Genomic DNA, 14,827 nt, shown 5'->3' with positions numbered 1-14,827 from the left:
CCATTTTGAAATTAAAAACGTTTTAATTTTTTTTCATCTTATCTTTTCACTTCCTGTCAGTAAATTATAATGTTTTCATGTTGTAACATCTCGTAAGACTATTTTACAAACAGAATATCATGTAAACCCTTTTCGATATTATACAATTGTCAAAAAAAAAAAAAAAACAGGCTCGTAAATCGGAAACATTTCAAAAATATTTTCATTCTGTGAGAAATGAAGATGAAGAGATGAGACGTAGAAAATATAAATGGATTCCATTATGTGGGGGATAAAAACAGAATGTGTGAAAACATAAAAAAAATTATTAAAAAATTTCTTTTGAAGTGGACACTAAAAATGAACAAATGGAGAAAAAAAAGTATGAAAATAAAAAAATGTACATTCGCAAAACCTCACTTATTTTTGATAAATAGCATTTAAATAACCAAACAAATGGCGTAACCTTGGACGGAGAATTAATTTTTAAAAAATGCATTAAGAAATCGGCTTTTGAAATAATCTGAGGAAATAAAAGCTTTGGCGCGGAAAGAAAAATTCCCCCAAAATCCCAATATTTTTAGTGAACAGAATATAATAAATAAAGATTACAAATTACAATTTTTTTCAATTTTCTTCCATTTTTACTTGAATGCCTTTTGCCATCACCGGACAAAAAAAAAAAAAATTTGTTAAATATCAAATACAGTCATAGTACAGAGAGCGTGTAACAGCGAAAGGGCTTGTAATGCAGGGGTGTCCAGGGCAACACAGCGAACTCTCACCAAGGCCGAACCGTAACTATGCTACAAAATTATCATCAATAGCCAAGACAGACTTTTTAGGTTTGTATTTTTTTTGGAAATTGTTCTCTGAAAGTTGAATGTTTCCCTCCATTCTGTACAAATAAGCTTGATTTATATTATAATTTTCGATATATATGTTTATAAAAATATAGAAATCCAAAATACTTGATACATACATAATACTTTGTACACGGATGGTCAGAACGGGTTCCGTTTCGAGAGCAAGAAGAAAGGAGAACGTAAAAAAAAAAAAACTATTTTTTTTCCCCCCCGGATTCAGGCTGCTTGCTTAGACGGATCACCCCTGCCACATATTGAAGAGTTTTTGTTTTTTGTTTTTTTTTGGGATTGTCACATAACAATAGCCTTTATTTATAAACAATACATTTAGGGAAGCTTTAAATACAGCAGTTTGTGAACCATTGAGCCATTAAAAACGAACTGTCAATTTTTTTTTTTTTTTTTTTTGTTTTGTTTTCTTAGAGTCATTCTCTTGTTTTTTTTCCCATACAGTAGGCTCAGTGCTTAGAGAACAATGTCTTTTAGTCTCTTTACACCCATGGAGTCTTTTTCTCGACATTCTTGCAATAATGGATTGATCTCATGCAATACATTTTCACTGTCTGCCCCCCTGGGCTCTGCTTCTGAAGGTCGAGACGGACCATTGCTTACAAACTGCTCCATGTCACGGTTTCCAGTGCAGTGCATGATATTGTACGTTGCTGTCGGTTTGGCTGGCAGAGGACTCTTTAGATGCAGAGGGGAAGTGATGGGGCTGACAGCTTCGCAGCCATTCCCCGCTTCGCGGACGGTGCCGTTGACCTTGGGGCTGCAGATGGGCAGGTCCACTGTCCTTTTCCCTTTCAAGGTAGCCCTGTCATCAGTAGAATGCTCGTTGCCATCTTTGCCAAAAGTTGCAAAAGTTCTTTTAGTGTTGCAGTCCTCGAACGCTTCAGTGTCCACGTTGGTGGCTTCTATAGACAAAGCAATTACATTTCTTCCATGCTCGGGAGATTTGGCTCGGCTGGGGATGGGAACGCGGGGCATCCAGCATCTATCGGAGTGGCCAAGGATCCGACATTCCTCTCTGCAGTGGAAGCCTTCATTCGGATCTGAACAAAAGAAGAAGAAGAAAAAAAAAAATGGATTAAAACTCAGAAATGTGAAATCAGTATTTGATTTGGCACGTCGTGTAATAAGCTGTAATTATCATTAGACAAAAAGCTGCATTGTGCGCCTCGTATTTACAACCATAATTATGCGCTATAATTTGTATCCTTATTATATTTGCTTAAATGTGTCTTATTAATATGTGCAAACTGCAACAGTTCTGCGGAGGAAATGCATATATCTGATGTGCAGTCACAAGACGCCGGCTCCCACTCCGGGCTCTCCATCTCTGGCACCCGTTGACAGAAGCAATGAGCGCGGCCACCAATCAACCGAGTGCTTATTGAGTTACAGGCGCCGGGATGTGATTTGGTTTATAAAGGGAGTGTGTTTTATGAATATGTGCAATAGTAGAACAAATAACTTGACAATGCCCTTGTCTTGTGGCTCAGAGATGGAGACTGTATGGAAGCTGAATATGTAATGTAGAAAGGAAAGAAAAATAAACAAAGAAAATAAGTAAATGTAACAATACAATTGTAAATCTGTCCCTTGTCTATATAGCTAAACAGATAAAATACATTAAGGAATCTGTGGTATGTGCCGCATGTACTCAGCCATCTCTTTCTCTTCTTGTCCTGTAACTGTCTGCTAGATAACTGGCTGCAGCAGGAGCCTCTCCCTCCTCTTCTCACTAACTGTGTAACACAACTGGCTGCAGCAGGAGCCTATCCCTCCTCTTCTCATTAACTGTATAAGACAACTGGGCACAGCAGGAGCCTCTCCCTCCTCTTCTCACTAACTGTATAAGACAACTGGCCCCAGCAGGAGCCTCTCCCTCCTCTTCTCACTAACTGTATAAGACAACTGGCCGCAGCAGGAGCCTCTCCCTCCTCTTCTCACTAACTGTGTAACACAACTGGCTGCAGCAGGAACCTCTCCCTCCTCTTCTCACTAACTGTGTAACACAACTGGCCGCAGCAGGAGCCTCTCCTTCCTCTTCTCACTAACTGTATAAGACAACTGGCTGCAGCAGGAGCCTCTCCCTCCTCTTCTCACTAACTGTGTAACACAACTGGCCGCAGCAGGAGCCTCTCCTTCCCCTTCTCACTAACTGTATAAGACAACTGGCTGCAGCAGGAGCCTCTCCCTCCTCTTCTCACTAACTGTGTAACACAACTGGCTGCAGCAGGAGCCTCTCCTTCCTCTTCTCACTAACTGTATAAGACAACTGGCCACAGCAGGAGCCTCTCCTTCCTCTTCTCACTAACTGTATAAGACAACTGGCTGCAGCAGGAGCCTCTCCCTCCTCTTCTCACTAACTGTGTAACACAACTGGCCGCAGCAGGAGCCTCTCCCTCCTCTTCTCACTAACTGTATAAGACAACTGGGCACAGCAGGAGCCTCTCCCTCTTCTTCTCATTAACTGTATAAGACAACTGGCCCCAGCAGGAGCCTCTCCCTCCTCTTCTCACTAACTGTATAAGACAACTGGCCACAGCAGGAGCCTCTCCCTCCTCTTCTCACGAACTGTATAAGACAACTGGCCCCAGCAGGAGCCTCTCCCTCCTCTTCTCACTAACTGTATAAGACAACTGGCCGCAGCAGGAGCCTCTCCCTCCTCTTCTCACTAACTGTATAAGACAACTGGGCACAGCAGGAGCCTCTCCCTCCTCTTCTCACTAACTGTATAAGACAACTGGCCGCAGCAGGAACATTTCTGCCCTCTTCCTACAAACTGTATAAGACAACTGGATGCAGCAGGAGCCCCTCCCTTCTATTTTTGTAAAATGTATTGTCATAGGTTTTATCCGAAGAAGCAGAGATATAACAGTCACTACAGCAGCTGAATCATTACCCCTAAGAACTACATGAACGTCATGTGAGAGATGCAACCAGATGGGGGTCCTTGGGGGTCCCTGGTATGACTGATGTCAATAGTCATGTTTCCTGCCTTTAATAAACCTTGTGTGACATACAAGGAAGTGCGCTAATAATAATAATAGATATACAAAACATAAAAAAGGAATAAATGGAACTTTTTGGTTTCAAATCAAAAACCTCCCTGATACCAAAGGTAAATTATCAAAAAGGCTCTTGATTTCTTGATTCCTCCGATTGCACAACAGAACAAAGTGACACTAATTAAGTCTTGTCGATCACATCTGACCTCCCTACATTGACATCTCCATAAGAGCAACATGTAGGGACGGAGACTCCCGGGGGTCAAGGGAAGGGGGGAAGGTCTCAACGATACATTGTAACAATGGAAAACAGGGGACTTTTATCATCAGGTAGGAATTTTGCGCAAGTATTAAGAAGTAGGAGCTCGACTGTGTGTCTGATAATAAGACTTAAACCTCCGGATTCACCTGATGAATCGGGAACAAGTGGAAAAGTGGTGAAAGTAAAAGAAATGACACAAAATGAAAGATGTGACAGTAATATGCCAGAAAAAGGGAACAGCTGGAAAGATATATTTTTTAATTTATTATTATTTATTAAATGTAAATTTATTATTATTGAATATTATGAAATATTTATATGATGTTTTATTATTTAATATCATTTGTTTTATTACTATTTAATGACAAGGATGAATTTATTAGTTTTATTTATATTTACTATTATTCGTCCTTATTATTATTATTACCATTATTAGAATTGTATCTTCTTTTTTTAGTTTTCTATTATTTGTATAACAATTTTCTGCCCTATTCCATTCTATGGATCTACAATACTAACCACTGGACACCCCTATTCCCCTTCCACACAATACACGGTCACTGAGTAGAAACCCCTCGGCTTTGGTGGAGGCCGCATCTTGCGTTTGGCTTTATATCTGCTAACAAGACAGATTTATACATAGCACTTCCAGCATTGATTCAGACAAGGAAGTTGAGCCATGACTTCAAGAAAACAGACAGCTGCTTCAATCTTATTAAGCCTCTTGAATATGACGTATGGCTTCTCGCTGCCGTACAGTAAGACTATAAATACTCCGGAGCCAGGTAGCTGCACTTAAAGGAGATAGAAAAACATCCGTCCAGCAGGTTGTTAACTGAGCCGCAGCTGGAAGAAGCGTCATAATGGGAGATTCCTGATGGAAGAACCTTCTCAGGACTAGAAGAAGACATTGTACTGCTCCATTATCCACAATCCTGAGCGTAGAGATAATTACAAGACTGGTTGTAGGTTCCACCTGGTCCCATACATGGAACCTCTTAGTCTCATGACATGGCCGGATTTATTTAGCCTTAGGAATGTGGTACAGTCCTACCCCCTAGATTCCTATGAGCTCCATATTATAGTTCCTTACTACTCATAGTAGACTCTACACACTGATCATGGTGAACCACATGATGGAAAGCTGGTTGTTCAATGAGTCAGAAGTTTTGATTGGTTGGGGTACCGGGTAGACCCCCTCATGCAAGTAGATTTTCTATGGATCCATACACAGGATACTCAGATTCCTGAACTGAGCAAAACAGATCAAAAGCAAAAGAGCCGTCAACTGATGACTTCTGACCCTTGAGTCATCGATGGGGGGTGGGAGGGGGGGGGGGTTCTCAACAACCGGACCACCACAGAATTATACATTTAACATTACAGGCAGTCCCCAGGTTACGTACAAGATAGGTTCCAAAGATTTGTTCTTAAGTTGAATTTGTATCTAAGTCGAAACTGTATATTTTATCATTGTAGTTGGAGGCAAATTTTTCTTTTGCTCCAGTGACAATCGGAGTTTCAAAAATTTTTGCTGTAATGGGACCAAGGATTATTAATAAAGCTTCATTACAGACACCTTACAGCTGATCATTGCAGCCTGGGACTATAGTAACATCCAGAGAGGTCACCAGAGGTCACAGTGGGCAGAGAGGTCCGTCTTTAACTAGGGGTCGTCTGTAAGTCTGGTGTCCTTAAGTAGGGGACCACATGTATAGGTACATGTATCCTTTAAAAATGTCCTACAACCAAGAACACACAGAGAAAAAAACTACACACGGAAGACGGCGCCTCGGGTGATACCTCTTAGAAACCTCGGGGGTGCTCAAATGGTGGCAACTTGGATATAAGCCAAATACCCCAACAAGGGTGGTCCGGGAATCCGCTGATCCTCGGTGCCACAATCTTGTAAGAGGGGTGGCGGACGTGATACTCAGCTGCCACTAGCCAAAAAACCCCAAGCCCCAAAAAACGGGAGCTTGGTAAACATGCAGGTATCAGATACCGAAAAAATGTGCTTAATTTTTTTTATTTTTGATACTACAACCCCCAACAAATGCACACAATCTGCATAATATCATTAGTTTTAGTCTATTCTCGTCTATTTCAAAAAGGAACATTTTTAACCATTATGATTTGAACACAATGTATAAAGGATTTATATTATTATATTTAGTATTATATGTAAATCATTAATTTTTTTTAATTATAGTTTTTTGCTTTAAGCAGTATTTGATTTTGCCCACATTGAATTTTAGTCAATAATCTGAACCTAAAATAAACCTGTTGCTCATAATAAAAAATGATAACAACTATATATATAAAATGCTACTATGAATAATAACACAAGCCCGTGATTATTAGAATATTAAATCTTATGTGTATTTTTCTTCATTTGTTTTTTTTTTTCCATATTATTTTTTTTATTTTATTTTTCTTTTCTCTCCAACATCAGAATTTCTCCCCGGCTCGGTCGTGTTTGCACAGCTTGCTGATTACACAAGAAAAACTGCTTTAGAAAAGATTTCGGAATCAGCTTTGTGTTAGGTCTGAAAGGGGATTATAGAAAGAAAACAAGACAGACATAATTAGTATGACCAAAATAAAAGGGAGCGAGAAGTGGAAAAAAATAATAAAACCTCCCCACAACTTCTCCAGCGATTTCCTTGAAATGGTTATTACAATTCTATGTTTCTGCTTCACTTCAAAGTCTAAATCACATTCAGAAGAGAACATTTCAGTCCTTGCTACTCAGCACTCGCCTCCTAATTCCTGCTTTTCACTAGTAGTAAAAAAAATAAAGGATTAAAAAATAAAAAAAAATAATTAAGAAAAGGAAAATAAAAAACATTCCCTTCCTTGGGGTCCGATATATTTTCAATCCATCTTCTATTACTGATCCATTTTAAATCTCAGTTGCCCCTCATCTGAGAATATTGCTCCACCCCAACCCTTCCATGGGTCCTTACCCCTCTTCAGATCATGGACCTTCCCCACCCTTCAATAGGTCCCTGCCCTTCTTAATATCATTGACCCTCCCATCCCTTTGATAGGTCCCTGCCCATCTTAATATCATTGACCTTCCCCTCCCTTTGATAGGTCCCTGCCCTTCTTAATATCATTGACCTTCCCCTCCCTTTGATAGGACCCTGCCCTTCTTAATATCATTGACCCCCCCTTCCCTTTGATAGGTCCCTGCCCTTCTTAATATTATTGACCCTCCCCTCCCTTTGATAGGTCCCTGCCCTTCTTAATATCATTGACCCCCCCCTTCCCTTTGATAGGTCCCTACCCTTCTTAATATCATTGACCTTCCCCTCCCTTTGATAGGTCCCTGCCATTCTTAATATCATTGACCTTCCCCTCCCTTTGATAGGTCCCTGCCCTTCTTAATATCATTGACCCTCCCCTCTCTTTGATAGGTCCCTGCCCTTCTTAATATCATTGACCTTCCCCTCCCTTTGATAGGTCCCTGCCCTTCTTAATATCATTGACCTTCCCCTCCCTTTGATAGGTCCCTGCCCTTCTTAATATTATTGACCCTCTCCTCCCTTTGATATGACCCTGCCCTTCTTAATATCATTGGCCCTCCGTTCCCTTTGATAGGACCCTGCCCTTCTTAATATTATTGACCCTCCCCTCCCTTTGATAGGACCCTGCCCTTCTTAATAACATTGACCCTCCCCTCTCTTTGATAGGACCCTGCCCTTCTTAATATTATTGACCCACCCCTCCCTTTGATAGGACCCTGCCCTTCTTAATATTATTGACCCTCCCCTCCCTTTGATAGGACCCTGCCCTTCTTAATATCATTGACCCTCCCCTCCCTTTGATAGGACCCTGCCCTTCTTAATATCATTGACCCTCCCCTCCCTTTGATAGGTCCCTGCCCTTCTTAATATTATTGACCCTCCCCTCCCTTTGATAGGACCCTGCCCTTCTTAATATCATTGACCATCCCTTCAATATCATTGACCATCAATTTGTAATGTGCCTATCGAAGTCCCAATTCGGACTTTCAGCTTTGATGACCAAGTTTGTCTTTGTTGCACCTGGGTTTGTTTGGAAAAATGAAATTTCTGTACTAGGTCCTAAAATAAGGGGAGAAGAAGGTTTGTGCTGGACAATTAGTATCTAGGGTAGGATGATGCTTTGAGATGTATGTGTGAGGTGCTGTAACCCAATTATCTGGGACAACAGAATTCATGAGGTCAACCAAATGTGGAGTAGACAGAACTTTTTGAGCGGTGAGTGAGACTTTCTCATTATAGGACAGTAACACAACTAAAGACCTATGTGCATCACATGCAGCTCCCCCACAGGTGACATGAGGAATTACATGTCCATTCACCAGAGGTCAGCTCTGTGATACAGGTCAGGTCCTCCAGAATGAGATGCCCTTAGTAATTGTTCTGGTCCAGAGAGGAGGATCCCAGGCAGAGGGTTGTAGACCGTCCCTTTAATGTGAATCTATCCCTGCACACATGTAAATTCAGTCTTCAGATGGAACATCAGTTCCTGCATCACCTCCACCTGATCTGGATCTTTGTGAAGCTTCGCCAGCTTTATTTTTGTGTCGCCTTTTCTCTTTCTACCACACGTGAGGCAAACTAATAAAAATTCACAGCACAACGTTCACTGCACCAAAAAAAGAAAGAAAAAAAAAAAAACCCCGAGCGGCTTAAGCTTGCAGGGAGTCGGTGATGTATAAAAAACACACAGCACTTTGGAGAAAAAACTCAGATACTCATCAGCTCTAAATCTACGTCTTAAATGTCTGATCACTCGCTATGATAAAGGAGCGATGACAGATCTGCCAGACACCAGAGGAGATGTCACGTCTTATACCGATGTCTACTGGTCCGACAGAGGCCCAACAACCTGACCGAATGGGCAATAGAGGATCCAATCTATTATCTATCTATCTATCTATCTATCTCATATCTATCTATCTATCTATCTCATATCTATCTATCTATCTATCTATCTATCTCATATCTATCTATCTATCTATCTCATATCTATCTATCTATCTATCTATCTCATATATATCTATCTATCTCATATCTATCTATCTCATATCTATCTATCTCATATCTATCTATCTCATATCTATTTATCTATCTATCTATCTCCTATCTATCTATCTATCTATCTATCTCATATCTATCTCATATCTATCTATCTATCTATCTATCTATCTCATATCATATCTATCTCATATCTATCTATCTATCTATCTATCTATCTATCTATCTATCTATCTATCTCATATCATATCTATCTCATATCTATCTATCTATCTATCTATCTATCTCATATCTATCTATCTCATATCTATCTATCTCATATCTATTTATCTATCTATCTATCTCCTATCAATCTATCTATCTCATATCTATCTATCTATCTCCTATCTATCTATCTCATATCATATCTATCTCATATCTATCTATCTCATATCATATCTGTCTATCTATCTCATATCTATCTATCTATCTATCTATCTCATATCTATCTATCTCATATCTATCTATCTCATATCTATCTATCTCATATCTATCTATCTCATATATATCTATCTACATATCTCATATCATATCTATCGATCTTATGTCTAAAATATCTATACAGACCTCTGGATATTGGTAATTTACTGTACGTTAGCCTTGGGCTACAATAATCAGCTGTAACAGTTATCACAGGCGTCTGCAATGAAGATTTATTGTTATTCCTGGTTCTTATGATAATCCAACATTTTTAAAATCCAATTGTCACAGAAACCAAAAAAAAAAAAATTTGGCTGAGGTTACAATTATAAAATATACAGTTCCGAGTTACATACAAATTCAACTTAAGAACAAACCTACAGAATCTTGCACGTAACCCTGGGACTGCCTGTACATTATCTTTCTATCTATCTACACATCAATCATGATATCTTTCTATTTAATCCTATTTAATCTATAGTTTTATCTTCATATGTTTTCCATAAAAACTTTTGAAAAAAAAAAGAAAAAAACAAATTTGAGGTTGGGAGAAGTGAAGTCATTATCTGATCCCACACAAGGCTCCTCCAGGTTCCTGGAAATGACTTGGAGCATTGGAACGCCTATGCAGATGCTGTTCCCTGGAGCTTGGGTGGATGAATTTCTGCAGAAAATAAGAAATAATGCTGCAAAACCCAGTTCCTTCCCTGCATGGATATTAGTTTCCATTTAATGGCAGCTGATGATTGCATATTTATGCTTTATAGGTATCATTCCGAGGGAGAGGAAGAGGAGCTCTCGAGATTGTCACTGTTGATTTCAGGCATCTCTCAGACATCATCCCACAAATCTACAATTATCTATTATTTTTTTTCCTCTTTCCATCTCTCTCCTCTTTTCTAAAACATCTTGTATTCTCCGAGATCTCATCCACTGTTCTGTGTCTATAACTGGGCAGGAAGGCGGAATTCATTTTGGTCTGAATTACGGACTATAAAGGAGCGAGGCTCAGGTTTCCTGGGCTTTGTGTTTCTCCAGTCTAACGTGGAAATGGAATTAGAATTCTGGAAACGCGTTGGTTATCTACTAGCCAAGTAAGTTACCATTCACATAACGGAGGTCAGCTAAGCCTCTCCATGCCCCATGGAGACACGGAAAGTAACCCAATGAGCGTGGAGTGGCCTGTGAATAGGTGACGATACCAGCTGTGTGGACTCACTTGTTCAGGTCAAATGAAGATCAATACCCCAGTTCTAGACACGAAATGCGTGGTTTTCTACTTTGATACATTTTTTAAATTACTAAATAAATTTTAAAGAAGACCATAAAGGACAGAGGTCCAGGCTTCTTGATTTTGCGCTCCTCCAGTCTTACATGGAAATAAATTAGAATTCTTGAAACGCGTTGGTTCTTGGAACAGATTAGGGACGGTTCTATTCACATAACTGAGGTCATCTCACCATTGAAACTCCCCAAAAAACTCAAATAACATATGTAACCCAATAAGGAAGTAGAGAGGTCCCATGACTAGGCTTGAGTGTCAGCAAAGGCTAGAAAGACTTGTTTGGGTCAAATGAAGATCAATACCCCAGTTCTAGACACGAAATGCGTGGTTTTCTACTTTGATACATTTTTAAAATTATAAAATAAATTTAAAAAACGACCATAAAGGACAGAGGTCCAGGCTTCTTGATTTTGCGTTCCTCCGGTCTTACATGGAAATAAATTAGAATTCTTGAAACGCGTTGGTTCTTGGAACAGATTAGGGACGGTTCTATTCACATAACTGAGGTCATCTCACCATTGAAACCCCCCAAAAAACTAAAATAACATATGTAACCCAATAAGGAAGTAGAGAGGTCCCATGACTAGGCTGGAGTGTCAGCAAAGGCTAGAAAGACTTGTTTAGGTCAAATGAAGATCAATACCCCAATTCTAGACACGGAATGCGTGTTTTTGTACTTTGATACATTTTTAAAATTATAAAATAAATTTAAAAAACGACCATAAAGGACAGAGGTCCAGGCTTCTTGATTTTGCGCTCCTCCAGTCTTACATGGAAATAAATTAGAATTCTTGAAACGCGTTGGTTCTTTGAACAGATTAGGAACAGGTTCTATTCACATTACTGAGGTCAGCCCAGTCCTATGCCCCCACCATTGAAACCCCCCCAAAAAATAAAAATAATATTCATGACCTGATAAGGGAGTAGAGAGGTCCCATGACTAGGCTGAAGTGTCAGCAAAGACTTATTTAGGTCACATGATGATAAATATTTCCCTTCCAGATCCAGGATGGATATTTTTTCTATTTTTCTACCTTGATATTTCTAAAATACATTTTTTTGTCAGTTGAATGGAGAAGGACCATAAAGAAGAGAGGAAAAACTTTCCTGCTCTTGTGATTCTCTGGAGATGGAATTAGAATCTTCAAAACACGCTGGTTCTTTTCTAGTCAAATAAGTTACTATTCACACAAGTCAGCTAAGCCCGGCCCCCACTATAGAGACGCAACAGGCGCACAAAGGGCGTAAATCCCATGAATAGGCTAAAATGTCAGCCGTGTGGACTCTTTGTTTGCAAGGACGAACTTGTTCAGGTCAAATGAAGATCAATACCCGAGTTCTAGACGGAGCGCGGAGACTCTAGATATTGTGTGCTCTCTTTACTTTGACACATTTTTACAATTTTTAAGGTCAGTTAAACCCCTCCCTAACATCCGCTGCTATTTAAAACAACGGTCATGGTTGATCTCCACAGTTGACATGATTTATCGCAGACGCTCCAATAACCACTAACTAAATCTGATCTGTGTACAAAAATAAAAAATTATATTTATTGGAGCCCATTGATTTTTTTTCTTTTTTTTTTTTCATTTTATCACAAGTTATTTTTAGTGTTTACTGCCTCAGGAAATGGAATGGATTGTATAATGGCTTAAAGTGAGATGTCATTGTGAGAGGAGAGCTCTGCTTCATCCTACTGGACCCTGAGGACTTCAATGCAATGTTTGGGACAGGTGGAGCAAAGGTCAACTTTACACTTGATACTGGATCTAACCTTCACATTACAGATAAATGAACCAAAATGCATATATGAGGACAACCTTAGAGCGTTGTCCCAAGATGGAGAGGTTTGGAATTGTTGGGTGTCCTACAGAATGTAGTGGTAGCTTGTTACTCCATTAGAGTGCTCTTTACGTGTTCAGGTTGGGTCCTAATGATGAGACTCTCCGACAGCCGAAGAAAACTGTGAAACTTTAGACATGGCTATCACATCATAAACATCTCCAACATGCAGGTCTGTGAACTGCGTCCAAAACAGATGACCAAAGATTCCAGAAATGTCCTGCTCTGATGATCTTTATCCTAGGTGGATGTCTAGCACAGTCCATCAATGCACAAAGATGAAACTACACATTGGGGCCTAATTACTAAGGGTCCCGTGGCCGCATTTTCTGACTTTTTGGGCATCGCGACGCCGGGACAGGGATTTAGAAGGGGATTAGATTGGATTTTTGGCACATCAGCGCCGGCTTTCATGCAACGGAAATCGGGGGACGGGCTGTCGGACGATCTGACTGATTAAAACTGAGCTAACTTTTGATTTGTGTAGCAAGACAATGCACTTACATGCACCAGGAAGAAGAAGGTGAACTCCGGCGGACCTGAGCGGGGAAGAGACACATGCAGGATATTGGGCGCACGATCTTAGTGAATCGCGGCAGATGTGCATTCCGGTCAGACATTCTGGATCGGTCGAACGCACATGGACGGGTAAGTAAATGTGCCCCATTGTCTGCCTAGTTGGATGCACAAAAGATTGGCCAACATGATGGAAACTTTTCATGCAGGAGTCCAATTTTCTCTGGTTCTTTAAGAAGAAACAGTAACAAGTGTTGGCTCAAAGGTCAGAAGATGTCTTCTTAACCACTGAGGAGTGCTGCTCCCCTTTATATAGGGAGTGACGGGACCTAGGACCCCAGACTGGAATGAGAATCTTAATAATAGATAATAGCCAAAACAATTCCCCGTCAATGAGACCTCTACAGGTAATACTGTAGGACAAATCCCCTGTAGCTCCTCTAGAGGAATGAGTAAGTATTACATGGTGATTCCTCCAGGTGCAGAGACACTCAAGGCTCGGAGATGATGAGTATTTGGTGATGGTTGTTCTGAGGCCGCACAACACTGGACGTGACTTGACATCTCATAGTAACCCGTTACTTAAAATCTCCCCTTCAAATTTAAACTGGTTTCACTCTAACACAGAAAATCAGACAATTCTCTAAATCTCACAACATTTTCTAAGGAGCCGACTCATTACCGATTCTCTTCTAGGATCTTCATTCAGCAATAAAGAACTTAAAAAAAAAGGAATATCACAGAAAAGCCGAAATGTTACAAAAGTTTTATTTCCTTTCCTCATTATGACCCAGAAGAGTCTCATTCCAGACAAATTAAAAGTAAATTGATTGCCCTGGAGGAATTTTTTTTTTTTACGGAAATATCTTTGTTCTGAGCTTGAAATCTTTCCCCAAAACATTAAGAGACGGAGTCGGGTGGATGTGGATGTGAGACGCTCCATCTCTCTTTGTAAATCAGGCGCCATACTAAGAAATAAAATGCAAATCTGTCACCAGGGTGCAGGCCTAACATTTGTAATGGAATTTATGAATAATAAGCAGATGACTACAAGTAGCAAACATTTACTCGGAATCACCGACTCTGCGAGCCACAAAGAGACTCATCTACGGGAACAGCGTCATTATATATGATGCTCACTGCAAGATACAAGATCTCATCCCCTTCCTGGTAATCAGCATACAGGACAAATATTATTATCATTATTATTATTATTATTAAGTCCTATATTATTCTTCTTGCTATGTATTATATTACTATAAGGATTGGTATTTCTATTGTTTCTATTATTCACATAATTGGATTGTTGTCATTAGTTTATTATTTATATAGTTTAATTATATTATTAATATTATTATTTTATTATGATTCTTGATGACATCATTGCATTAGTCTTATACTATTCTTTTTGCTATGTATTATATTACTATGAGGATTAGTATTTCTATTACTAATCGATTATTGTTGTCATTAATTTATTATTTATATAGTTTTATTATTATTATTATTATTATTCTTTTTTAAATAATGCATAGAGGCATATCTCTTTTTTGCACTTCATTTATCTTTGTCGT

General features: G+C 39.5%; 1 protein-coding gene across 8 annotated transcripts in view; it reads right to left on the bottom strand.

The window, feature by feature from the left end:
• Positions 1-1,080: 1,080 nt before the first annotated feature.
• Positions 1,081-14,827, bottom strand: part of PCDH19 (protocadherin 19) — a 135,488-nt gene continuing 121,741 nt past the window's right edge. For all 8 annotated transcript variants that reach the window (XM_072125643.1, XM_072125644.1, XM_072125645.1 and 5 more), the window contains one exon: positions 1,081-1,897. In XM_072125643.1, the coding sequence (XP_071981744.1) occupies positions 1,311-1,897 (587 nt within the window). In that variant the 3' untranslated portion in view covers positions 1,081-1,310. The remainder of the gene's footprint in view (positions 1,898-14,827) is intronic.

The sequence above is a fragment of the Engystomops pustulosus genome, chromosome 9 (assembly GCF_040894005.1).
Source record: "Engystomops pustulosus chromosome 9, aEngPut4.maternal, whole genome shotgun sequence".
Lineage (NCBI taxonomy): Eukaryota > Metazoa > Chordata > Amphibia > Anura > Leptodactylidae > Engystomops > Engystomops pustulosus.
The sequence above is the reverse complement of the archived record's forward strand: the minus strand, read 5'-3'. Positions and strand labels throughout refer to the sequence as shown.